Source organism: Engraulis encrasicolus, chromosome 14, assembly GCF_034702125.1.
Source record: "Engraulis encrasicolus isolate BLACKSEA-1 chromosome 14, IST_EnEncr_1.0, whole genome shotgun sequence".
Lineage (NCBI taxonomy): Eukaryota > Metazoa > Chordata > Actinopteri > Clupeiformes > Engraulidae > Engraulis > Engraulis encrasicolus.
In genome coordinates this window covers 23,411,255-23,436,107 of record NC_085870.1, presented here as the reverse complement: position 1 = coordinate 23,436,107, position 24,853 = coordinate 23,411,255, and the positions used below count along the sequence as shown (strand labels likewise).

Here is a 24,853-nt window from a genome sequence, read left to right as displayed (position 1 = left end):
TACCAACGTTTCTTATTGCAAAATTAACATTTAAAAAAATTAACATCTTGCTGGACATTAACATTAGACATCCTAGTCCCCCTGTAAGAATTGTCAGTGCCATTTGAATATGAATTTGAACTATTTGATAAATCTGAGTACCATCACAAATATGTGATTAGAATTTTGCCCAAATTTTGAGTTCTCATTATGATGTCATAATGTCTTTGCGAGATTTTTAACACAGACGTCTATAGGAGCTATAGAGTGTTCCAATAAAATTCTAGAAGAACCTCTAGAAATTCCTTACTCTTCAAAGGGTTAAAACTTTGCTATCATGGATCTAAGCTGACAAAGACTGTTTGGGTTTTATATGGTTGGCAATGGTGTGAAGGCTTTGTATTCAACTTATTTCGCATTCTGCATGGTACAGTATAGGCCTATTAGAATGAACATGATCACATAATAGTCTATAATAGATCATTTCGATACAATAAAACATTTTAAAAGAATGTCAAAGGTGAAAATGTAAATTTGTTGTTTTAATTTCAGATGATTTATGGTTTCAGAGTTTCACTTCGAACATTTTAGTAATGATGTAGGCTACCATGACAAAACACAAGAGGAAGGACCACTAAATATTTGTAGTAGTGTATAGGCCCTAGTCTATGGGGGAGCACACAGCACTTGAAATATACGTATTATATCTTAGGGCCCTGTTTTTGGGTTTGTTCATTATTAGTCTATATTACATTACATTAGTTGATGCATTTATCCAAAGCGACTTAAAGCTATTTACAGGGTATTGGTTACAGTCCCATCGAGCAATGGGTTAAGGTGCCTTGCTCAAGGGCACTTCAGCCATGGATGGAGGTATAATAATAATAATAATAATAATAATAATAATAATAATAATAATAATAATAACAACAATAATAATAATATAATCGGCATAATAATAATAATAGTAATAATAATAATAATAATAACAGGCCTATTACTGTTGTTGTTGTTGTTGTGTGTGTGTGTGTGTGTGTGTGTGTGTGTGTGTGTGTGTGTGTGTGTGTGTGTGTGTGTGTGTGTGTGTGTGTGTGTTTTTTTATTTTTATTTTATTTATTCTATTTTAGGGCCTATAGCAGGCTAGGCCTACAGGTCAATGCAGGTTGTAATTAAGTTTTTAATGCATTGCAACTCATTGATTCCATGTTATATTTGTGCTATATTTCTCTTTTTTCTTTGCCGAGTAGGACTTGGTTATTTCATAGTTTGTAAGTCTATTTGTAGTGATGAAGAATAACCAGTTTGTCTTAATTGATGGGAAAAGGGAATCAAAATGGTGGTCAGGGGGGGTCAATGGCCTTCTGTTGGTCAACTAAAGAAATAGTGAAGTGTCCTGGCATTTGCTTCTGCTGGATGGAGTCCTAGGTGTCAGATAACCTGACGTTATTTGGGAGAGAAGGTGGGGTTACCAAGTAGGTGGGGCATTAGTTGGGCAAGTAGCTGTCCTTCTTTGGAAAGGCTTTTAGAGAGCAGGCTGTCTTTCGCCTGGTGTTAATGGAGACAAAATGACTGCCATTTGGTAATATACTGGTCTCAAAGCGTTTTCATGAAAACATTGTACCAAACATTTATTTCAGCGATGCTCTGGGTTATACAGCCGTCTTAGTTTTTTGTCTTATCTTCATTTTGGGCATTTTCCCCTCACGTTTCCTGATCAACAAATAAGGCGGAACTAATCGCACACTGTTTTGTGGTGCAAACGACCTTAGATGGACGCGAGTGGCCCAAGTTAAATGGGCAATACGAGGTAAATATTCTATCGATGCTGTGCCATTGTGTGTGCATTTGTATTACCATGTGTGCAAGAATGGAATGAGCAAAATATCGCTTCAGATGATGGAACCGTTATCTGTCAGCTAGCATTTGGTTCTCTGCGGTGGTTTTGCAGGATTCTAGAGGTAACGTCACTGATAAATAAATACATTCTGGTAATGTTAACGTCCAAAACTGTGCTGAATTTCTACGAAAAGTGTGCTGAATTATAATGCTCCTTGAATCGATAAATACCGTTTCTGTGATCTACTAATCGAGACTATTGTGTCCTATGACGGCGAGAGTGTGGTTCTATTTGTGGATGGGGAGAGAATTCAAGGAGAGGGCGAGATTTTTCGCCTCCTCCTGAATAGACATATCTGCTGGAAAACAACACGTAATTGGCTTCCTTAAATGTGTGGGGAAATGTGGCTACTCGAAGTCTGTGTTTAGAAAAAGGTAAGAACAATTATGTCGATGTCTGGTATTGCAAGGTTGTTTTGAGTGAGCCGATGGTTTAATGTTAATTTGACAAGGCTTTGACGACAGAGGCTTCTTGCTAAGGCTGGCTAGCAAGATGACGCCAGCTAAACGATTATTTTCCCCCTCAAACAGGTGCACTTTATGGCTACAGGCTGTATTGTTCGGTTCTCACGCCCAGACAGACTTTTTATGACCCGACCCGAGTATTGGCGTGGATTATAATGTCTTTCCTAGTGGAATTATGTCGAGTGGCGATGTGCGCCCTATTGAACGCAAGTGTGTACGTTTCAATAAAGGTTCAGTCGCTCCCTGATCAACATTATCAACATTCAGCACACCTAACCTGATCTCTTTTAATGACCTCGATAGCGGAAATTCGAATGTGCATGTTGTCCTTCAAGCCATTTAATGTAATGTAATGGATTCAATCGTTACTCAAATAAGGCATGGCCTAGAATGGATAGGCCTACTATCCGCAAGGTAGTAAACGTTAATATGAAGTGAGTTTGGGCATGATGGCGTTATGTTTTATTGGTATTAACATCGAAATCTCACGCTCGGAATTAAAAAAAAAAAAAAAGACCTGTGAAGTAACCACATTTCTTATCTAGTTCTAGCTTGTGTTGTGAGGGCACGCTAAATCGACTGACTGCTGCTGCTATGTTGAATGGACGAACTGGAATAATAGCCCAATACACATGACATGCAATTAAAACGGGCAACAAGTTAATTACATAGCAAATGGAAGTATATGCTACCGAGACGTTTGTTGTTGCTGTTGTTTTTATTATTTTAAATTCTATTTACTAGGGTGGCAAGTATAACTTGCTAACTAAACAATAGGTGACCTCAGGCATGGACGTTGGCAACAATCGATTAACACTCCAGGCGGTGCATTTGTCATTAGGCTACCTACTATGATTGACTGCCTTTTTAATAAGTAGCAGTGTTGTTTGTTTGTGTATACAGGTGCGTGTCTAATTTCTTTCCAATATATTTGCCATGTTTTTTTCTTCTGTAAAGTTCCCCTCCATACTAATGATACCCCAAGTCGCCCCTAATAGTGGACTTTCACAAAGCAAGTCTTTCAGTCCAAATACTTTGCATACCAAAGACCATGTCTGGAACTGAGATACTTGACCCATGTATGGCCCAATGTTGTAGAGGTAGTCTTGGTTTGGTGTTGGTAAGGTATACGGTGGTTATGTAGTGGAATGTGGGCTACATGTTTGTTTTTTTAAGAGATAAGCTTATTTCAGGATAAGAACATGTCAATGTAACTTTTTGACTTGCACGTAGACAGTCCAAGAAATCACTCAAGGAAATATTGCCATTGGCCTCAAATATGGACAATTTTAGGGGTGATTAAAATAAGAATTGTCTTTAGAAGTGTGGTTGAGAACCAAGTCTTAACGTGTTCACAAACACAACGCTGTGGCTCCATGGTGTTTGATTTTTACAGTGTCGAAACTAGGAAAGGGAAAAAAATATGCCAAGAAAAGTGAGAGCAAGGTCACATAAGTTTCAGCCCCTCATTTTATATGCAGAAAGTAACTGTATTGACATTACATGTGAAGTCAGAAACTTCTGGACATCGTTGCCACACATTTTAACAAAACTTGCAATGGCATGGTCATTTTGTTATGTGAGAAAACCACAACAGATTTTGCACAACTGGAGTATAGCAAAGGAGCAGAGGTACAGCAGTGCAATTTGGCTAACAATGGTTATAGTTTTGCAAAGTAAGACATGTATCACTATACCAATGTATTGCATGTTATAGCGCATATTACATATGATACTTCCACTATGTTACAGGTTCTAATACGCTCACGCTAAGAAGTAGTGTAGTGAGTAGGGAATCAGATATCATTGGTCATTACTGGTGGGGGATGAACTATTTTCTACAGGGGCCACAGTGATGAGCAATGGCGAATTAAACATCAGAAACTGAATTAGCCTACATATCAATCCTTATGATCTAAACATGTAATTCTTAATAAAATAATGATATACCTTGCCCCGAGCATGGACGCTAAGTTCATGGATTTTCACCATCTCTGCTCCCTACATGAGCTGCATTTCAACTAAAGAAATGACACTCTACCACTGCTGCAGATATTTTGTGTTTAAAATGTTGAACTTGTAGTTGGACTTGAAGCCTTGTGTTAACATATTTATAATGGGTACATGAACTCATGAACTCACCCAATAATGCAAGGTAACGATTTCAGAATGGCCAACTTTTTGCTTGCATCATACTTTTGAACAGGTGCACAGATTCGTACCAATGCCTGTGTATTACCACTCCTATAACCTTCCCATGAACTGATTAACTTTTAGAGGCCATCACTGTCATGGTTGTTGACTTTTTGTTTCTGTCCTAGCTCATGAGCAGGTGAATTTGCACCAAATCTACATCAGTTTATATAATTTTGGAGAGCTCATGTGGCCCAGATGACAGTAGATTCGTAAACAAACCAGAGGTTTTGCGGGGTTTCAGGATATACTTTTGGCAGTACTATAATGCGGCACATCTTGTTTTGTAGATTGCAGTGCATTTTGTTTTGAAGTTTGTTGACAAAATGCTTCCACATTGCGCGTTGACCACATCCAGTTAATATGCCAATATTATTTAGTATGGAAATGGTGTTCTCCATTCCACTCAGACCTCAAGTCCTATTATATTAATACAACTCTGTAATATGTTGGTTAACCTGGCTACTTTTTCAGTCTGGCTTTCAAAAAAGAAGTTGAAAAATGAACATGAATGAATGCATGAACAAAAGTAGATTCTTTGCAGCGTTTTTCGTAATTTGAAGAAGCTTTAGAAATATGATTCCAGGTTTACAAGCTGTCGCATATCTGGGCCGGCAGGGACTAAATAGGTGGCGTCCACTTCACTTTTCTCTTCTGAACGTCTGCCATTGTTTTCCTTCCCCAACTATTTTTCCATAAGTTACCTACCTGGCTTTCAGAGGAGTTTTTTGTTGGTTGTGAAGGCCACCTTCCTTCCTGCCTTCCAGGTCAACCATTAACCAATGTTAATTTCTCCATGAAATCTTAATTTGATTTTAATACAATTCATGAGGATTCTATAGAAGAGATGTATAACCATAATAATTAAGCCAACATACCCTTCCTACCCCCTTCTCTGGTGACTAACTCCTGCAGTGTTCAAATTGCTTCTTTAAAATAGCTAGCTGTAACATGCCGGATGGAGATTGAAAGGACCACATGAACTGGTCTGTGTTGGTCTGTCTGTTTGTTTAGGGTGTGTGGGCCAGAGGGCGAGGGGGGTCTGCCTGTGTGTTAAAAGTTGTGTCTGTGTGGCTCCTCTTGTACGGGGTGTAACCTATGACACATGGAAGAAGCAAGCTTGTGCTGTTTCTCACAGTCAAGCGTCACAGACCTAGTTCTTCATTTGAGTTTAACACTGTGTCAGGTGTGTATGACTTGACAGTTGACTGATGATCCTCCGTCCGCCATACTGACACACTTCCATCAAAGCCTAGCGTACTCTAAGTTAAATACTAGTGAACTGCTTTCACTCTTATGCTGACCTGAACACCCCCCCCCCCCATCTCGTAGTTCAATCAATCTAATGAAATTAGTTAAACAGGGAAGTTGTATATGATTGAATTACGTTTCACAGAGTTCTGTGTGAAACTTAAACACTGTCCAGTCCTTGCCTACATTCCAGAATCCCTTGCACAGTTTGATGAATGTTCTTAAGTCAAAAATGTTAATGTGCACTGTATCTTCCCCCGCCCAACTTTTTTAAAGTTGGGTATGGTTGGTTAGTTATGAAAACACCTCCCCATATACATTGGCATGTTTCCTTGACATTAAAAAGCATTTGCAACCTTGTAACATGAGATTAGCTGGTAGCAAACAGAACAGTGGACAGGTCTGTAAAATAACTAGATGTAACTTGGTGTAGCAGAAATCATTTACAGGGAAACATTGTATCTTGACAGAGTGTTGATTGCTGAAAATAAACAAAAGATAACAAAAACTGATGCTTTTATTTTGTTGGGTAGGGTATAGAATTCCTTAATCTGGCTTCAGTGATAACAGCAGCAGAGGTCAAAACAACTTTTTACTTTGAACAACGTAAAACAGTTGATAACGACAGGGCCATTTCATTTTAAGAGCCGTCTTAGCTTATTCCTTATGTCCTCCTTCTGTGTTCTTGTTGGAAATGTAACCTTGGCAGGTTGTGACTGTGGGGTTAGTGTGACCTTGGTAGGTTTTAACATTTGTGTTTTGATATGCAGCTGTTGTGTGTTTTAGTGGGCAACTGGACGGGGCTGTTGCTTTTTGTCTTAGCTATGCTAAACCTGACGGGGTATTAGGGAGAATGTCCCAGAGCTTGTTGGAACACTGAATCACGGAAGTTATATTAAACGTTAAATTAAAACTCTATTTTGGGTAATTTTAGTGAGTATTTTAGTGATTTAACTTGCTAAAAAGAGTAACTTGCATTATGGGGAAATTCTGCAGAGAAGATAAATTGGATCAACAATACAGAGCAGAGAAATGGTGCACTTCTGTACAAATTAAAAATCTGATGGCAGAAAAGGCAAATTAATATGTAACCTCCCCTTTTACAAACCCGCCCATTATAGAAGTGAAAATACCATCGTGGTGGAAAATATTCATGAAAAAAGGTGACACTTTCATGCTGAACACCTAAAATGACACACAGCTTCAATGTTATAGTTTTAAATTATGGCACTTCTCTGCCAGCTGTAGTAAAACTTTTGTGCCTTTTTTGTGAACAAGTTGGCTCTAGAGCCTTTCATTTTTTTTTGCTTGTGAGCAAATGATTCATTGACCATAATTGTCTAAACTTCTGAGTTACATGGTTATCTTTGCTAAAGTAAGTTATCTGATCAGCTACACACTATTTCACACCCTAGTATAACACACAAGTATTTAAACAGGAAAAAGCAAAGGAGAAAGGGACCACTTGTGGCTTTTACTTTTTGGTATTCTTCTGAAGTGTCGCGTCACCAAAAGTGTCGGAAGGTGAGAGTGGCCATGCATTCGGTGCCTCCGGCTATGTTTCGCTGTTGTAACATTTCTTGTTGAGAACAAGCATTTGGGCAGTCAGCCATAACCTCGCTCTTCAGTTCCCTCCCACTCTCCCTCCCTCATGCTCTCTGTGAATCCCATTCTTATTCTTATTAAAGGTCTTCACTCACAATCAGTTGGGTGTTAGAGCCTGGTCTTTTTTTTTTTCTTCTTTTTTTCACTCTTGCATTCCTAAAGATTTTTTTTCTCCCTCCCGAGTTCTGTTTCAAGTCCTGCTGTTCTCTCCTGCTGTTTTTTGCACATTGACGGCATTGTCATTTCCATTCCCTTCCCCCCCCCGAGTGAAAGGTAGTTAGCCTTCCTCCAATAGCACGTCTGTAAATTAGTCAGCACTTGTTAACAATTGAACCAGCCATGCCAGTGACTTTAACTCAATGCCTGTTCTGCACCCTTGGGCAAAGAAGGGGGCCCAGTGGTGGTGTTAAAAACACCGGAATTCATTAGCCTAACTTAAAGTGACCAGACATATTATCAACGCGTTGTTTTTACCAGCTAGCTTAATGTTTATTAGTTCACTTGCAATTGACCTGATGATGAGTGTTGTTTCTAAGAAAAGAAGGATGGTTGCTGGTCGTTTTTGGCTTTTGCAGTATTGTTTCAAATGTAGTATGCTCGCTGCACTGACAGAGTAATGAATCCATAGACGAACTTCAGAGCACTAGGCAACATTTATAAAAGTAATACTGTTGTTGTGTCAGAGGGGATAAAGGTTAAAACCTTTTGTTCTGGAACTGGAAGTGGTTGTTGGGGTGCAAACACGGGGGATATAGGAAGTGCTTGTTTTGAAGTACAAGGAAAAGGTTATTTATTAATAGACTAAGCTGCTGAGGAGCAAAGTAAGTGAGAAGGAAATGAAGTAATAATAGCTGACACGTAAATGGACGGAGGCTAAGTTGTATTTTTTACTCAGCCCTCTGCTTGTCCTTAGTAACACTTGTTGTAAATGATCATAAACAAACAAGGTATTTATTTATTTGTGCAAACACAAAAGAAAATAATGGTATTGATTAAAAATATATATATATATGATGATGGTCCTGGTTAATCTGTTATCCATTCATTGGTCCATCATGTATGTGGTTGTCTCAGCAGGCACAGGAGGATGTGAATATGATGTGATGTGGTGATGATGATCATGAGCAGGGCAGTGAGGCCTCCAGTTATTTGGTTGAGTGCCTGCCCGCCTGCCTGGCTACCGGGATGGGTGATGGCGGGGGCATCCCAATGATGCAGTTGTCAGGAAGACAACCCCCACTCTCCCCCTACTACACCCTCAGCTGTTAACCTGACCAAACATGGAGGCAGCTTGTTGGTGGTCTACTTCAGAGGGTCTAGATGAGCCATGTGATGTCAGGCTTACAAGAATAGCATAGCATAGCTTGGGCAGGGTCGGCTATTTTCTGTTGGTCTGTTTAGAACCATGGGATTAAATGTTTATTAGTTCAAGTCCAAGTTGGTCGTAGTACTTTGTAAACGCACGTTTTGCGACCGTAGCATGGATGGCAGACCGTCTTCAAACCACTTTGACTATTGAGACACAGTTTTTCTACCAGGGTTGGCTATTGAAAAGGTTTCATCTGATGCCTGTGCTAAAACTATACTTTCAACATGGCACCAGTTCTTGAACGGCATTTAATTCTGTACCTTAAAAAGGGGGAAAAAACATGCACAGTGCGTGTGAACATGACTCCTTTTTAAATTAAATTTCAAATTAAATGCCCAAAAAAGATGTCACGTCACATAGTGTGAATAGACCATAACATTAAAGGATGGCTTGGAGATTGGAATGCGGTCGTAAACGCACCCGGAATGCAGTTACTTAGGAGCACCACAGTATGCACCAGAAACACAGGCAGGTGCACCAATTCTGTTTCTCCTTTTTACTAATGAATGTTTTCCTCTTTTTAGGTCTTGGATGAAGACGTACGCAGTGATGGAATTCTAGGGCTGCTGAAGACAATTGACGGCCAAAGACTTTAAAGGTTGACGAGTGAAAGGAAAAAGTGAAGGAAGGGGGTCGAGAAGACAACAAAAGAGGACTGTGAGGGAGATTGGGCTCTGAAAAGAGGATCAGTCCCATCCCCTCCCCCATCTTTTCCCTTGTTAGGGGGAGAACTTTGCCCAATGTGCATGTCTGTCTCCAACTGACATTGCGCCCCTGTCTGTCTGAGAGAGAATCAAAGGCATAAAAAAGAAAGATGCACAATAAACTCAGAGAGCTGCTGCTGGGGGGGCCCTGCCCCTCTCTGGGCACGGGCTCGGGCTCGGGCAGGACTACAGTGTCGGCGATGATGATGATGGTGGCGGTGTCGGTGCTTCTCCTCGGAGGAGGCGCGCAGGCCACCTGGCCACAGGGACACGTGGGGCTGCCGGATCAGCTGGAGGCCTCCATGCGCTCCAGCATCATCTCGTCAGAGCTTCAGGAGGCCGCGGCGGTCACCGAGGCCATCGCCACGCCGGCAGCCAGCTACCCAGACTCCTCGGCGGTGGTGGGCCGAGTGTTCCATATGCACGTGCCCATCAAGACCGTGACTGCAGACGCCGTAGTGAAGGTGAGCATGGGTTACTCGGGAGTCGGTAATATTGGGCAACCTGGATTCATTAGTTGATAGTCCAGTGCCGCATATTCCAAATGACCTGTCCAATCCAACCAGGTAGTAATTCAACCAGCCAATCACGTGGTGGAATGGGACGGGCAAAACCATATAATTTGGAATATGTGGCACGCGATTGCTTTAACATAGGGAATGAGTCCAGGGCCCATCATTGTTCTTACTGGACCCTCATAATATAATAATCATGCTGTCAGTCTTGCCATGTCGTTTTACTTTTTTTGTGAAAACCTACAGCTCCAGGCCACTTTATTATAATTTAAAAGTTGATTTTGTTTCCATAATTTCATCAATAATGTTAAACTGTCATGGATTATAGATGCATTGCCCACATTTTGAACTTTCAAATCATTCATTTGTTCATTTTTACATATTTTGGCCTTCCAGCTAAAAAAGAACATGAATTGGGGAATTCACATTATTAGAAATGTAGTACTTTCTACATAACATGTCAATGTTCAATACTTGCTTAGGACTCTCTGTCTTCTGCCATGATGTGTTTAACATTGAAGTCAATGACAGAAGCAGTGCATGGGAGTTATGGAAGCCCAGATATCCTTGATGCTTTGCTGTCAGCTGTTCTTGTTTGTTGATCTGGTGACTCACACTTCACACTTCAATATACCCTGTAGATTTTCATGTCACGCTTTGGTGGCATGGACATTCTAGCGCACCAGAATTAAAACCCCATTCATTTTCAATGGGGCTTTATCTCTGATGCGTTTGAATGTCCATACCACCAAAGCCCCAAAACGTGGCATGGAAATGTATGGGGTATTGAAGAGTGACGTGTGGGTCACCAGATCAACAGGAGTTGGAAAAAGAAAATCTGCTCAAAGACATATTCTATAACTCATTCATCCAAGTCTATTATGTTTTTAGGAACAGAACCAACAGTTCACCAAGTCAGGTTGTTTCCAATCATGTGTTTTTGTTTTTGCGCAACATTGAGCAGCTTATTTGCTGGCTGTTTGAAGATTGGAAGGGGTGTTGTTGTTACATGAGCTTTCTAGAACCATTTGAATGTATGCTTCTCTATGGAAGTATGTCTACTTAAACCTCAGTATGCTTCTCTATGGAAGTATGTCTACTTAAACATCAGTATGCTTCTCTATGGAAGTATGTCTACTTAAACATCAGGGGCGAAGCAGGGCCCCCATCACATCTCCTAACATTCCTTGTCTGGCTCATGTCAGCTACATGTTGCTCTCCCTGCCTCGTGAGGTAATCCAATTCTCTGGATCTCTTCTGCTCAGTCAAGCACATTTCAAGTTGAAATCAGACAGTTTTGTCTTGCCTATATTTGGAAAAAAACTCCTCTCACAGCTGCACAGCATTGTCATGCGGGGCTTTTTTAATGGGCAAGACTTTCAGCCAGGCCGAAAATTCAGATCACCTTCACTTCTGATCTTTGGCCCGAAACTGAAATTGTCAAGGTCTTAAACAAAAATAACTGTAGGTAAAGCCGTATTGGCCCAAGTCTAAGAACCTGCTGGAATACAAACTTAAATTCAGCTTTTTTTGGGGGGGTATTTTGAAATCTTGCTGTTTTGTTAGTGTCTGTTAATCTATCACTGGTCATTTTTGTATCGAAGTCCATGGAAGTCCTTGTGCACAAGCTGCTGTCAATAGTTCAAAAAATTGATCAAAACTAACAGTTGTTCGGAAAACGGAGCACAGTGGGTACACAGTTTTTTTCTTTCTTATTTCTTGGAGAGAACAACGCATTTCGCCCAGTGAGTCCTCAGATGCGCTCTCTAACGAGGGTACTGGGCAAACTGGGAGAAACGCGTTGTTCGCTCCTAAGGAAAAAAAGAACAGTATCCAGTGTGCTGTGTTTTCTGAACTTATCATTTGTGTGCTGTTGCAGACTTCCAACAAAACCGATCTAGGATGAGCTTCTAGTCTAAATGCTGACCAAAGCTTAGAGCAGGCAAATATTAACCCCATTAGCCTCTTCCCCAGCGTCCAGGCTGGGAGTGAGCCGATGCTTATCTCTCTCTCTCTCATACCTGAGGGTTTAACATGGGGTTAATTCTGCGCTAAGAAAGTGGAGGAGACACACTCACACTATCGCCTAATGATGTTCACAGTTTTTAACTGGGTGCTGCTGAATCCCGCATAAACATAATGAATGATGGAAGGGAAGGACGAAACTCTTCAGATTTTTTTCTTTGTGTATTTGCTCCCTTGGGTGAATAAACAAAGAAAAAATCTGAAGAGAGTGCTGTCCTTCGCTTCCTTCATTTATTATTCTGTGCTGAATCTGGCACTTTCTGCGCTAAATCAGACACTTCAGACTGGCACAGATTTTAAGTGGAGAAGAGTACCCCCCCAACTGACATGAGTAGTTGACACCATTGGGTGGACTGCCAGGTGGGGTGCTCTTCTCTGATACTACTCTACTATCTGCCTGTACCAGTGCTTATTTCACCCTTTAAAGGGGTATGCCACTATTTTGGGGCTTAATACAATTAAAATCGTTGGCCAGGGTTTATAAAGGTGGTAAATTGTCTTATTTTTCATGTAAGTTGTTGTCTTGCTTTAAGACAAGTTAAAAGAACTTCAATAAGCTAGTGAAAGTCAATGGATCCGTGTAGCATGCTACAATGCTACACGGATCCATTGACTTTTACTAGCTTAGCGACATATTCCCTCTATTAACTTGTCTGAAAGCAAGACAACGCTTAACAAAGCCCCAAAATAGTGGCATACCCTTTTTAATAGGTCACAGTATCTCTGCAATGACTCCAAATGACCATAAATCACATCTTCTGGAGTTGTTAAAAAGTCCAATGTGTAATTTTAGTAGATTATTTCCAAAAATATTTTCTGCCTGCCTATTCACAAGTGGTTGCTAAAGCTACGTCTTCTGGAAAACAAATCCAACGCAGCTCTCTGTCAGACTGTGTTTGGAGCTAAGCAGAGCTTTGTGGAAGCGCAGATGTGGTGGGGAGCCTGATTAGACCAGAGTAGGTTTTGTCTACTGTCTAATGGTAATTCAAAATGGCCGATTTGCATAGAGATCCACCTATTATGAAAAGTGTAAATTCCCAAGCCATAAGCTTAATGAAAATTAAAACATTTATGGTGGTAGTAAATATTGATGAAAAAGATTAAACTTGTAAAATGGGCAGCATCAATTCTGGAAATAAACTACTAAAACTACCAACTCTACCTTTCAATGCCATGGTAGCCTAATGTCAGGGAGAATTACTTTTTGATATTCTTTATTTAAACATGGCTGTTAGGTTAAAAACATGAGGGCAGAGAGTAGACCCACGCGTAGCGGGGCAGAGCCTTAAATTTGTTCTATTTTAAATATTTCAAACATCGAAACCATTTCTATGTGACTTCAACTGATTGCAATAATAGAGGGTGAATGCATGGTCTGCCACCCACCTAGACTTTCCCAGTCTGTTTCTCCCTTAATACTGGTGACTGTTTTGTGCAAATTGTTGTTCTTGTTACCAAAAAGGCATACCAAGTTTCCTTAAAATCCATGCTGCTTGGAGCCAAAAGGGTCTGCTTGGACATGGAGTGACCCCATGTCAACAACACTGAGCACCCATGGTCACTTATGTACTGTGCAGTTTCTGGAGAACTTGTGTCTAAAGCACTGCCTATTATAACTTCGCTACTGTAAGGCCATCGCCTAGCCATTGTCATTTTTTGTGTCAAAAAGTTCAAATATTATGTTTGCTAATCAGGAGCAGACATGTTGTGAGCAGCATGGATTGGACAGTTGTTACTTGGAGGCCTGTGAACTGAAGGCCCATTTACACCGACAAAATTTCAATCGTTCCACCATGGACAGACTGTTGTTGGTTTCTCTCTGAATTTTAGATGCCTGCCAAAGTGGTTTGAGTAATAATACATTGTCTTTCCATGTCGCTGTCACCAAGGAGTTGGTGAATAGTACTAGCCTGACAAGCCAGACTATGATCTCTTATTAACCAAAGATTCTTTCAATTCATAATAGACCGTCTCTGGATTTGGAGCAGTCCATGGGCACAGTATAAGCCTGTGGGTGAAACCAGTGCTTGCCATTTCAAACTGCTTATGTTCTGCCATCCGTAAGCCAGTGGTTCTCAAACTTTTTCTGCTGGGACCCCCTGTGGGACCAAGGGAACATTTTGCGACACACCCGACCCACCGCTCAGTCGCCACCCCCCAACCATATTCCAAACCCCAAATATTTTTGTTGATTAATATTGCAGAATTTTCATTTTAAATTCACTGGAAACAATTGCAATTTGTTAACCATACACGTTAATGTCGACACTTACCAGTTGAAATTATATTAACAGTAAACCTAACACTAAACTAACACCCCCCCCCCCCCCCTACAGTTCCTTCAGCCACACACACACACACACACACACACACACACACACACACACACACACACGCACACGCACACGCACACGCACACACACACACGCTAGAGGTCTTGACCCCTAGTTTGGGAACCACTGGGCTAAGCTGTGCCAGGATTAGCTCCTCTGGTATGGCGGGAGACGCTGGGGCGCGTCTAGATTTCTTGGCTAGGTAAGTGGAGTAAAGGGTCTCAAGACTAAAACTTGCAGACAGAGCTATACATAACATAGGACAGGACAGCACAATAAAATATAAATAAAGTATCTTGTCTAACTTTGCATAACACCGGTTGACACGTGTGTGTTTGCCCATTACACTTCTGATGTAGTGGTTTTTTCACATCTGTTATTTTGTCCAGTAATCTTAATTCTGTAAATGGAACAATTCAGCCTTCTACAAGATAAAGCAACTATGTGCAGTTAACAGTAAATATTAATAAATATTTCTAAAACTGGCATCAAGGTGACTGGGCAAAAGCAATTGGTGTTTGTGGTATTGCAGTATTGCATTTTACATTACATTATATTACACATGGCTGACGCTTTTATCCAAGGCGACTTACAATTATTTTGTACAGGGCATTTATGTACAGGCCAGGGTATAGGTTACTGTCCCTCCCTGGAGCAGTATGGGGGTTAGGTGCCTTGCTTAAGGGCACCTCAGCCATGGAGTGAGGTAGGAAGTGGAAGGGTAGGGTAGGTTTCGAACCAGCAACCCTCTGTTCTAAAGCCCATCTCCTTAACCACTAGGTCATAGCCGCCCTACATTTCCTATGATGGATGTTAGAACAGAGATGGCTGTTAGGTATCTTTCAGCGAGGAAGATACAGCACACTCTTGTCCATCGTGCTGAATTTTATTTACAGAAACACCGTTTCGGCCAATATGGCCTTTCTCTCGTTTTTACACAAGCATAGTGAAGACACCCCTTATAAATTGTCCTCTAGTTTGTGTTTGGCTGACAACACCCAGTTAATCAGTTGTCAGCTAAACATTTGTAAGGGGTGTCTTCACTATGCTTGTGTAAAAACTTGAGAAAGACCACACTGGCCGAAACGTTGTTATAAAATTCAGCACAATGGACAAGAGTGTGCTGTATCTTCCTCTCTGAAAGTGAACTTGTACCCGCTACCTGCACCTCGAAACCTCTGGTGTGCATTGGTTTCCTCTTCCAAAAATGTTTGGTATCTTTGACATGAGCCGTAGATGTATCCTGTAAACTGTCTACCAACTACGCGGCACCGGAGAAAGCAAAAATAGCCCACCATTATTTTCATAATATGACATATGGTCTGACACTTTTCAGTGCTCAAGTATAGAGTGGTCTCTGTCTACAAATCCTCCACTTAGTGAACGAAGTATTTCCAGTTAACATGTCCATTCCAAGCCATTCCATTGCCAAGCCTTTTTTACACAGTGATGATTGAAAAAAAAAGTGTTTTATTGGTTTTCCACACATTACATTGCATTTGGCAGGCGCTTTATAACCAAAGCAACTTTCAAAGGAGGACATAATCATAGCTAACATCCCTAGCAGATACACACCTGTTTTCAAAGGTACAAAATGATTTCTACCCCTCACACCAGTACTTTCAGTTCCTAAAAAGGATCCTGTAGGATCATCCTGTAGGCTAATTCTCCTTGCGAAAATGCATTGGAATTTTCAGCTCTTTTTATCTCTCTACTTCCTAACCCCCTGTTATCGCATCACAGACCTGCTTGAACACGTTGAATTCTGTCGTTCCAGATGTCTGCTCGCCATAACAATGAATCCTTTCTCCTCGACCCTTCAAATTCACTCCAACAATGAGCTGCTTCATAGGCTGTGTTCTCGACTGTAGGTGTAGTTGCATTCTTTTCAGGCAGAGCAGAGAGCCATCTATGTCCCCTTTCCATCCTCACTGACGATGGTGTCGTGTGCTCCCCTAAGGCTTCAGACCAAAAAAATTTGACCATAGTGGACTAAATATTAAAAATCAATCTTTTAACACTTGAGATTTTCTTTTACTTAAGACATGTAAAAGTTTTATCTTATACCTGACATGTTTCGACGGTATTACTACCGTCTTCATCAGAGGGTCACCTTGAAACATGTCAGGTAAAAGATAAAACTTCTACATGTCTTAAGTAAAAGAACATCTCAAGTGTTAATTTAAACAGTTAGACATAATGAACATTATACATATAATTCATCTTTTTATTTTCTTTGATTTGAATCTTAATTGTGCCAGTTTCATGTCAGTGGGCTGTAGACACTGGAGATTAGAATGCCCCCCTCACCCTTGTGTGCACACATGCACAGAAATCTGTTTTTACCCAACTCATATTACACTAACACTCCTGCACACAAGTTATTATTTATTATTTTGTAAAGATGCATGTACTGAAAAGTGAGCTGCTGTCTATCCCATTTCAAATTATTTGTATGACCAGTGCATGTAAAGAAATTGACAATAAAACCGACTTGACTTGACGATGAGAGAGACAGCAGCTCACTTCTCAGTACATGCATCTTTACAAAATAATAAATAATAACTTATGTGCAGGAGTGTGAGTGTAATATGAGTTGACTAAAAAGAGAGGTGTCACATTGGCCATAGATGTTAAACTAAAAATGTTCATGAGGTCTGCTGATAATATGAACTATTTTGTTGTCAAGGAAATGGTTAATCACCATCTAAGTAAGGTCTGATTGTGCTGTGTGTTTGAGGGAAGTGAATTCTCACCCTTCAGGTATTTGCACACATTAATGAAGCACTGCACATGGAGTCATGTGAATATTTGAGTTCAAATGGATTATTATGACTTTTTTTCTTTTAGAAATTCTTCTTGAATGAACTAGCCGGTGATCTGATGGATCTCTGTCAAGCTGACTGTGACACATTGTCAAATAGTTTTGTTATGTTAGGGGTTGCCGGTTCGAATCCCCTCTGACCTCTCCCTACACCCCCATCCATGGCTGAAGTGCCCTTGAGCAAGGCACCTAACCCCACATTGCTCCAGGAACTGTAACCAATACCCTGAAAAAGAATAGTTGTAAATCGCTTCAAACAAATAAAAGCGTCAGCTAAGTGAAATGTAATCTAATGTAAAAAATGTAATGTTATGGAGTATTCTGCCAATAGCTATAAACCAGTGGTCTTCTACCAAAAATGAATGGCCTCTTGAAATGAGCAAGCATCTTTCCAGCTAAATCTGATTTTGCCTTTCCCCCTCATCTATCTGGGGTCGCTTCGTTGGAGATATTTTTCAGGAAGTGGGGCTTTATCCAGTCAAGAGTGGCGTGGAATGTGTGAATTTGTTCCCTGTAGAGCACACAGTACTCATTCATACTGTACACAGAGCCCAGGTCATTTCACAGTCCTCCTCTCTCTTAGTCATGATGAAGGTGAAAAAGCAGTGGCCCAGCTATTATTCCCAGTCATGGGGCAATGTTAGAAGTAGTAGTTAATACACCGTGCTCTTCCGTGTGGTGCGTCTCCAGTTGAATAATCTTAGAAAGTGAAAAGGTGGATCGCACTCAGGTTCTTCTTTTCTTCGTTTTTATTTTTAATTTTTACATAGCAGCAGAAAACAAACGTTTGTCTGTTTCCTGCTGCTACGTAAAAAGAAAAACGAAGAAAAGAAGAACCTGAGTGCGATCCACCTTTTCACTTTCTATGGAGCAACATGATATATTTTGTGCTGCTAGGTGGGAGGGATAGAATGACCTGCCTCTCTTCTCATCAACCACCACTGGACAGGGTTCTTTTTTGTCCCAGTGGTCATCGTCACATGTTTTATCACTTTTCTTGAGAGTGAAATCCAATATAATTATTATTACTAATATCAGTGAAACGTATTCAGGCTACTGATGCAGTGACTTAACACTTCTGATTTTTTTGTTTTTGTTTTTATTTCCCCCAGATCGTAGAAGCTGGCAAAGATGGCCTTCCGGAATGGTTACACTGGAATGCCGAGAGCCACACCCTGAAGGGCCTCCCTCTAGAGGCAGACAAGGGTGTCCACTACATCTCCGTGGCCATCTCCAGTGGGAACCAGGTGGCACCTCACCCTGACGTCTTCTCCATCGAGGTGCACCCAGAGGAGTATGCGGACAACGACCCCATTCAGCTGGCCACAGAGCCCACAGAGGGGGTGGCCGCCGAGACCAACAGTGTGCAGTCCTTTGTCTGCGTGAACGAGGACCCAGTGACAGTGCTCACTGTCATCCTCGACGCCGACCTCACCAAGATGTCTTCCAGGCAGAGGGTGGAGCTGCTCGAGAAGATGAAGAAATTTTCGAGAGTTGGCCTGCAGCACATGAAGATTTTGCCTGTGATGAACAACCGCTTGTTTGACATGTCAGCCTTCATGGCCGGACCAGGCAATGCCAAGAAAGTGGTGGAAAACGGAGCCCTTTTGTCCTGGAAACTGGGCTGTGCTCTAGATCAAAGCTCCGTGCCAGATATTAGCAGTGTCCAGGCACCAGCAAAGGAGGGAACAATGTCTGCTCAGTTGGGATACCCTGTTGTCGGCTGGCATATCGCAAACAAAAAGCATCATGTTATGAAGCGGGTCCGTAGGCAGATCAACAACACGCCTACTCCTGTTCCCTCGTTACTCCCACCCACCACTTTCGCTGAACCCCCAACCCGCATTATTCCCACCCCGACATCACCCGTCATTGCCCCTACCACGGACACGTCATCTTTCCCTGTGAGAGGACCTGTACCATTGCCTGTGAAGCCTACGATACGCACAAGAGATCCGATCGCCCACACGCCAACCATCGGTCCGGTTCCCCCAAGCACAATCATGGCCACGACGAGCACAATCGCCATCCAGCCCACGACGACGAGGCCCGTGCCGGTTGGTCCCTCCGTGACTCCAGCCACCCCGACGACCAAAAAGCCAACCAGGAAACCCAAGAAACCCAAGACCACGCCCATGACTAAAGTCACCACCACCAAGGCGCCCAAACGCACGACTCCCTCGCCCGTCATCCCCACGCACAACGAGAAGCCCAAACTCCTGAATCCCATCGACCAGGTGAACGCGTGGGTGGGCACCTACTTCGAGCTCAAGATACCCTCCACCACTTTCTTCGATCGCGAGGACGGCCTGACCGACAAGTTGCGGTTGACCCTGAGAAAGAATCACTTCGAGGTGGTGGGAGAGGAGTCGTGGATCCAGTTCAACAGCACGAGCCAGCTCCTGTACGGACTGCCTGATTGGCAGCATGTTGGTAAACATGAGTATTTCCTACAGGCCACTGACAAGGGCAATCTCAACGAAATCGACGCCATCGAGGTTCACGTGAATCGCTGGGGCGCCAACGACAAGCCACCCGTTGTGTTTGCCGCTCGATTCCACGGAGAACCACACAGTGTAACTAGCAGCATAAACAAGAAAATTCTCCTGCTGAAAAAGCTTGCGCTCTCTTTCGGAGATCGCAATAGCAGCACGGTAACGTTGAAAAACATCACCAAAGGCTCTATAGTGGTGGAGTGGACCAACAACAGTCTTCAGCAAAACCCTTGTCCTAAAGAGCAGATACAAGCCATGAGCAACAAGATCTCCAACGCCAAAGGCATGCCGTCCAAACAGTTCACCAGTATCATGGAGCCCGACTTCACTCCCATTAACGTCACCATCACGGGCACTGGCAGCTGCCACTACTACACGTTCGTACCTCCCGGGGAGATCGCCATACCCGTCCCCCCTGCCTCCACGCCGGTTGCCGAGGCGGGCCGCAACAAGAGCACCAACGACGACGTGTACCTGCACACGGTCATCCCGGCGGTGGTGGTGGCGGCCATCTTGCTCATCGCGGGCATCATCGCCATGATCTGCTACCGCAAGAAGCGAAAGGGGAAGCTGACCATCGAAGACCAGGCCACGTTCATCAAGAAGGGGGTGCCGATCATCTTCGCGGACGAGCTAGACGACTCGAAGCCGCCGCCGTCGTCGAGCATGCCCCTCATTCTTCAGGAGGAGAAGCCCCCCCTGCCCCCGCCGGAGTACCCCAACATGGCGAGCCCAGAGACCACCCCTCTTAACCAGGACCTTCTGGGAGAGTACACTGCTCTGCGGGACGAGGACCCCAACGCACCTCCTTACCAGCCACCTCCTCCCTTCACCGCACCAATGGAAGGCAAGGGGTCGCGCCCCAAGAACATGACCCCCTACAGATCCCCACCGCCCTACGTACCCCCCTAATATTTTCACGGCCATTTTCACGTCCCTGGAAGTAAAAGAGGGTGACTGACTTTCTTGCGGTTCCAAGCCAGTGTGTTCTGTTTGGTATTAGAAAGGGGGAAACGGAGGCACACTACTCTACAACACTGGGAACTTGGGGTGGGCTGGGCTGATTTGTTGAGAGGAAAAAAAAGAAAACAAGAAAAATGTTGAGAAGGACTGACCTAGGATGTAGCCTGTAAGAGTTGCCAACAACCACTTGCTCAAGTGAAGTCACTTGCGCTACTGCTGAACCTCAAGTTGGGACATATGCCCTTCTCTCCCAATGCATCCCTCTCCCCATGGGCTTGTAACCCTTTTCATTTTTGGTTTGTATTTTAATCATATTTGATTTAGTTTTTTTTTTCTTTTTGGTGATTCAAACTACTTGCCTAACTTCTGAACTTTTTATCTTCTGAACGTTTACTTTGAAATACAGGAGAAAATAGGTCTACTGGATGCAAGAGCAAATATTTCATAATAGACACTAAATAATTAAAAAAAGAAACAAAATCATGGATTATTTGGACAGCTTGACAGGCAGTGTCTGGCTGTGTTTCATTTCATAAGGTTTGCCTTTAAACACTAATTGTATTGTTTTATTATATCTGTGTGACGAGCATAAGAAGAGGGGTAGCCAAACTCTGAAGTCTAAAATAGTACTGTTTGTTGTTTTCTTTTTAATCAAATGTATATTTCATTGGCATTTTGCTAGACCATGGTAGTGTCTTTTTAATTATATATTTTTTTGTAATTATTTTTGTTTCAGGGTTGGGAGAACACGATTGAAATAACTTGCAGTTAAAAAATAACACATACAAACATTCATACATGCATGTTTTAACATGCGTGTGTGTGTGACGCACGTGTGTGTTTTGGTAGTTGTTGTAGACGTAGCAGTAATAGTTCTAGTAGCTGCAGCGATAGGGTTTTAATTTTATTTTATTTTTACACTTTTTTTTCAAAGATTTGTTTTGAAGCCCTGTTGGGAAATAAAGGATGGTACTGTATGCTGAGTTAATGGGTTGTATCATGTTCCCCGTTCTTCTTCAAGGCATCTTATCTTCGAGGCATCTTGTAGTCATTTCCTAGGATTTAGTAGCATTCTACATGTTTTATGGAGACGAAAAGAAACATGCTTTAATCTCAAAACGACAATAATAATGACAATAATAATGATAATGGTGGTTGTAGTGTAGTTCAGATGAAGTATATTCTAGAAATATAAAGTATGGGCTACAAAAAAAGGAAATCCTTTTATACAACCATTTACCCCTCATATTAATGGGCATAATTGTTCAGTAATATTTTTATGATACTCAACTACATTATCTGAAAACTGATAGCAGGTGCAGGAGTTACTTTCAGCTGACATTGATACTGGTTTAATGGCCAGGATAAACTGAAATGCCAGGTTACGTCAATCATTTCAGATCTTTAAAAACAAATGTAAATTCACTATTTTTTTACGAAGTTTTTAATACAAAAGATGTAACAGATACGATTACGATATTAAAAATGTAATAATTTTATTCAAATTTGCATTATAGATAAAGAAACACTCCCAACCATGTATTATTATTATTATTGTTGTTGGTGTTGTTGTGCTTGTTATTATTCCTGGAGGTGGATGTTGCTGTTAACATTTTCTTTTGCCTGTATTAACAGATGTCCTGGTCATCAGCAGTGTGTTTGAGCCCTTGCAATAATGATTTGAGAGCTATTCTATGGATGAAAACCTGGTGCTGAGCTTGTTTTTCTACATGCTTTTAGTCTGTAAATTGATCTTGCATCCATGCATCTTATATATGTGCCAACATGGTATACTTTTATCTGCTTTGCGCCATCAGACAGAGTGAGAGAGAGGTGTAGGCAAATAGTTGTTTTGTTGTTTTGTTTTGTTTTTACATTGAAAATGTTGGTTTTTGCACAATCGAAAGTAGATGACTTTCTCACCGGAATCCATTCTGTCCAGTGTTTCAAAATATTTTACAGTAGGTTCATATCAAACTCTGTAGGGTGACTTTTCATGTTCAATTAGGATCTGAAAATTACGAGGCCCTCAAATGTGGGTGCAATTTCATAACTTCGCTACTGTACATTCAGCTTCTTCTGTAATGGTGTTGAATGTCTTCATTTGTGAGAATGAAATGACATCAACAAAGCCTCAACTTAAAGGTAATTAGTGTGTTACAGAATTACAACATTCATGTGGCCTTTTCTGATTTGGAATTATCATGTTTTGTATAGACCGGGACGTTCATATCACAAAAATCTATGAAATTGGATGTTATCTGGTACACGACACATGCAGTCACAAGTAAGTCACGTTGGGTTAAAAACCAAAGATGCAAAGTTCACGTGGAATATGGATCAGTGTCTCGGAGAAATGACGACAACCAATATATACTGTACATGTGTGTGTCTAAGTACAAATTGAAATTATTTTTGTCATGACTGCCGGCATAGTTTTTTTTCTCTCTAAAAGAGTGAAATGGTTCAACACAACAAATGTGTTCGACATATCATCCTACTTCATGTGTGACTACTGTGAAACATGTATTGCAGAGCTATTGTTTTTCTTTTGTTAAAGCAGTACTTTGAGATTGACAGTCAGAATTAGCTAGTGTCTTGGAACAGCTTGATATCTCAGTCAGTCAGTCAGTCTTTCATCTCTGACCTAGTTTAGTTTTTATCTTGTGTTGCCTTTTGGACTATGGTTTGTCATTGGTGTGTTTAAATCCCATGGGCCTTAAGCATGACATTGGTGCCCTTGCTTCAACCAGGACTTTAATATTATAGCCCGTGTGTGTGTGTGTATGTGTGCAAGCGAGTGTGAGTGTTTCTGAGGGAACAAAATACCCCATTACAACAACAACTGGAAAACTGAGTGAGACATTTTTGCAAGGTTTAACAATGACTGGAATATTTTTTTTTCCATTCGTTTTCCATCATCATCATCACCACCATCTTCTTAACACATGTATTGCTTGTGCTGCATTTGTGGAAGAACTGTAGCAAACGGACACTCAAGTGCGCTAGGTCTTACCCTGGCTTGACATCAATCAGCACGAGGCAAAATAAGGATGAGATTCACAATACAGAAACATGTCAACCATGGGAGTGACATAGTGACTGGACAGACAGAGTGGAACATGGCCCCAAATGAACCTTGAGAGATCGGACGGCCAGTAATCGGTTTCCATGTTTGCTGGCTGAGAGAGAAACAGAATGCTAGATATTTTTTGTCTGTTTTACATAATTTTGTTTCTGCCACTAGACACTGTATGTTCAAAACTTGTATTAAAAGTGTTTTCACCAAGATGTGTGGTGCAAGAGTCATGTTTGTGAAGGGGTATCATCACTCACTACAGTATAGAATGGTTTAGACCAGGGGTGGGGAACCTATGTCTCGAGGGCCATTTGCCCTAGTTTAGACGATAATCACCTGGATGGGATCACCATGGGGTCGGCTTTATGTTCCCACATTCCAATGGTCCCACAGCTTATTCTTCATGCTCCATGTTCCCACATTTTTAAGTAATTATTCAAATATAGGCCCTATGTTCCACAACTCCATGTTCCCACATTTACAAGTAAACTAAGAGAACATGCCTATCTCCCCGCCATGGGACATGCGGCCTAAATTTGAATTAATTCTTAGAAATGTGGGAACATGGGCCAGCACGTAAAAGCTGTGGGACCAATGGGCCTAAATATTAATGTTAAAAGTCTTAGTAATGTGGGACCAATGGGCTGTGGGAACATAGACACGCTCCCTTCACCATTGCATTGACTCAGTGGTCCTATAGCCTGAATATGTTATACACCCCTAAAGATGTTGAGATGCTGTCTTTATGACCTCTCCCGAGGAGGTTATGTATTTGCTCATGTTGGTTGGTGTGTTTGTCAGCAGGATAACTCAAAAAGTCAACGAATTTTGATGGAAATTTTGTGGAGTTGTTGGAAATGGAGAAAAGGAACAAGTGATAAAATTTTGGTGGTGATCTTGATCTACTGTAGGAGTTTTATTAGATTCTTAACCATTGTGGAAGGAGGCGAATTTTGACATTGCAGTTTCTAACTTGATTTGGGGGGGGGGGGGGTTGGGGGGTAAACCCCAATGGCCTTGGTCGAGGTTTGCACTCTCTGAGTGCTTCTAGTTAGTATAGAGGCAGTATATAACCATAAACTTCAGTGTCAATATAAAAATCAAACAGATTGGCTGTGTGACGTGTACTACTGGTATGCCTAGAATTTGATAGATT

The 24,853-nt window shown here is 41.6% G+C and overlaps 1 protein-coding gene across 2 annotated transcripts; it reads left to right on the top strand.

Annotated features, from left to right (window-relative positions):
* Nucleotides 1-1,478: 1,478 nt before the first annotated feature.
* dag1 (dystroglycan 1) lies at nt 1,479-23,909 on the top strand. Of its 2 annotated transcripts, none has more exons than XM_063215243.1 (3): nt 1,479-1,787; nt 9,284-9,927; nt 18,273-23,909. In XM_063215243.1, the coding sequence occupies exons 2-3, from the start codon at nt 9,574-9,576 to the stop codon at nt 20,565-20,567; spliced, it is 2,649 nt and encodes an 882-aa protein (XP_063071313.1). In that variant the 5' UTR covers nt 1,479-1,787; nt 9,284-9,573; the 3' UTR covers nt 20,568-23,909. The 2 variants fall into 2 exon arrangements, with proteins under 2 accessions (XP_063071313.1, XP_063071311.1); XM_063215241.1 differs by lacking the exon at nt 1,479-1,787 and adding an exon at nt 1,808-2,251.
* The last annotated feature ends 944 nt before the right edge of the window (nt 23,910-24,853 follow it).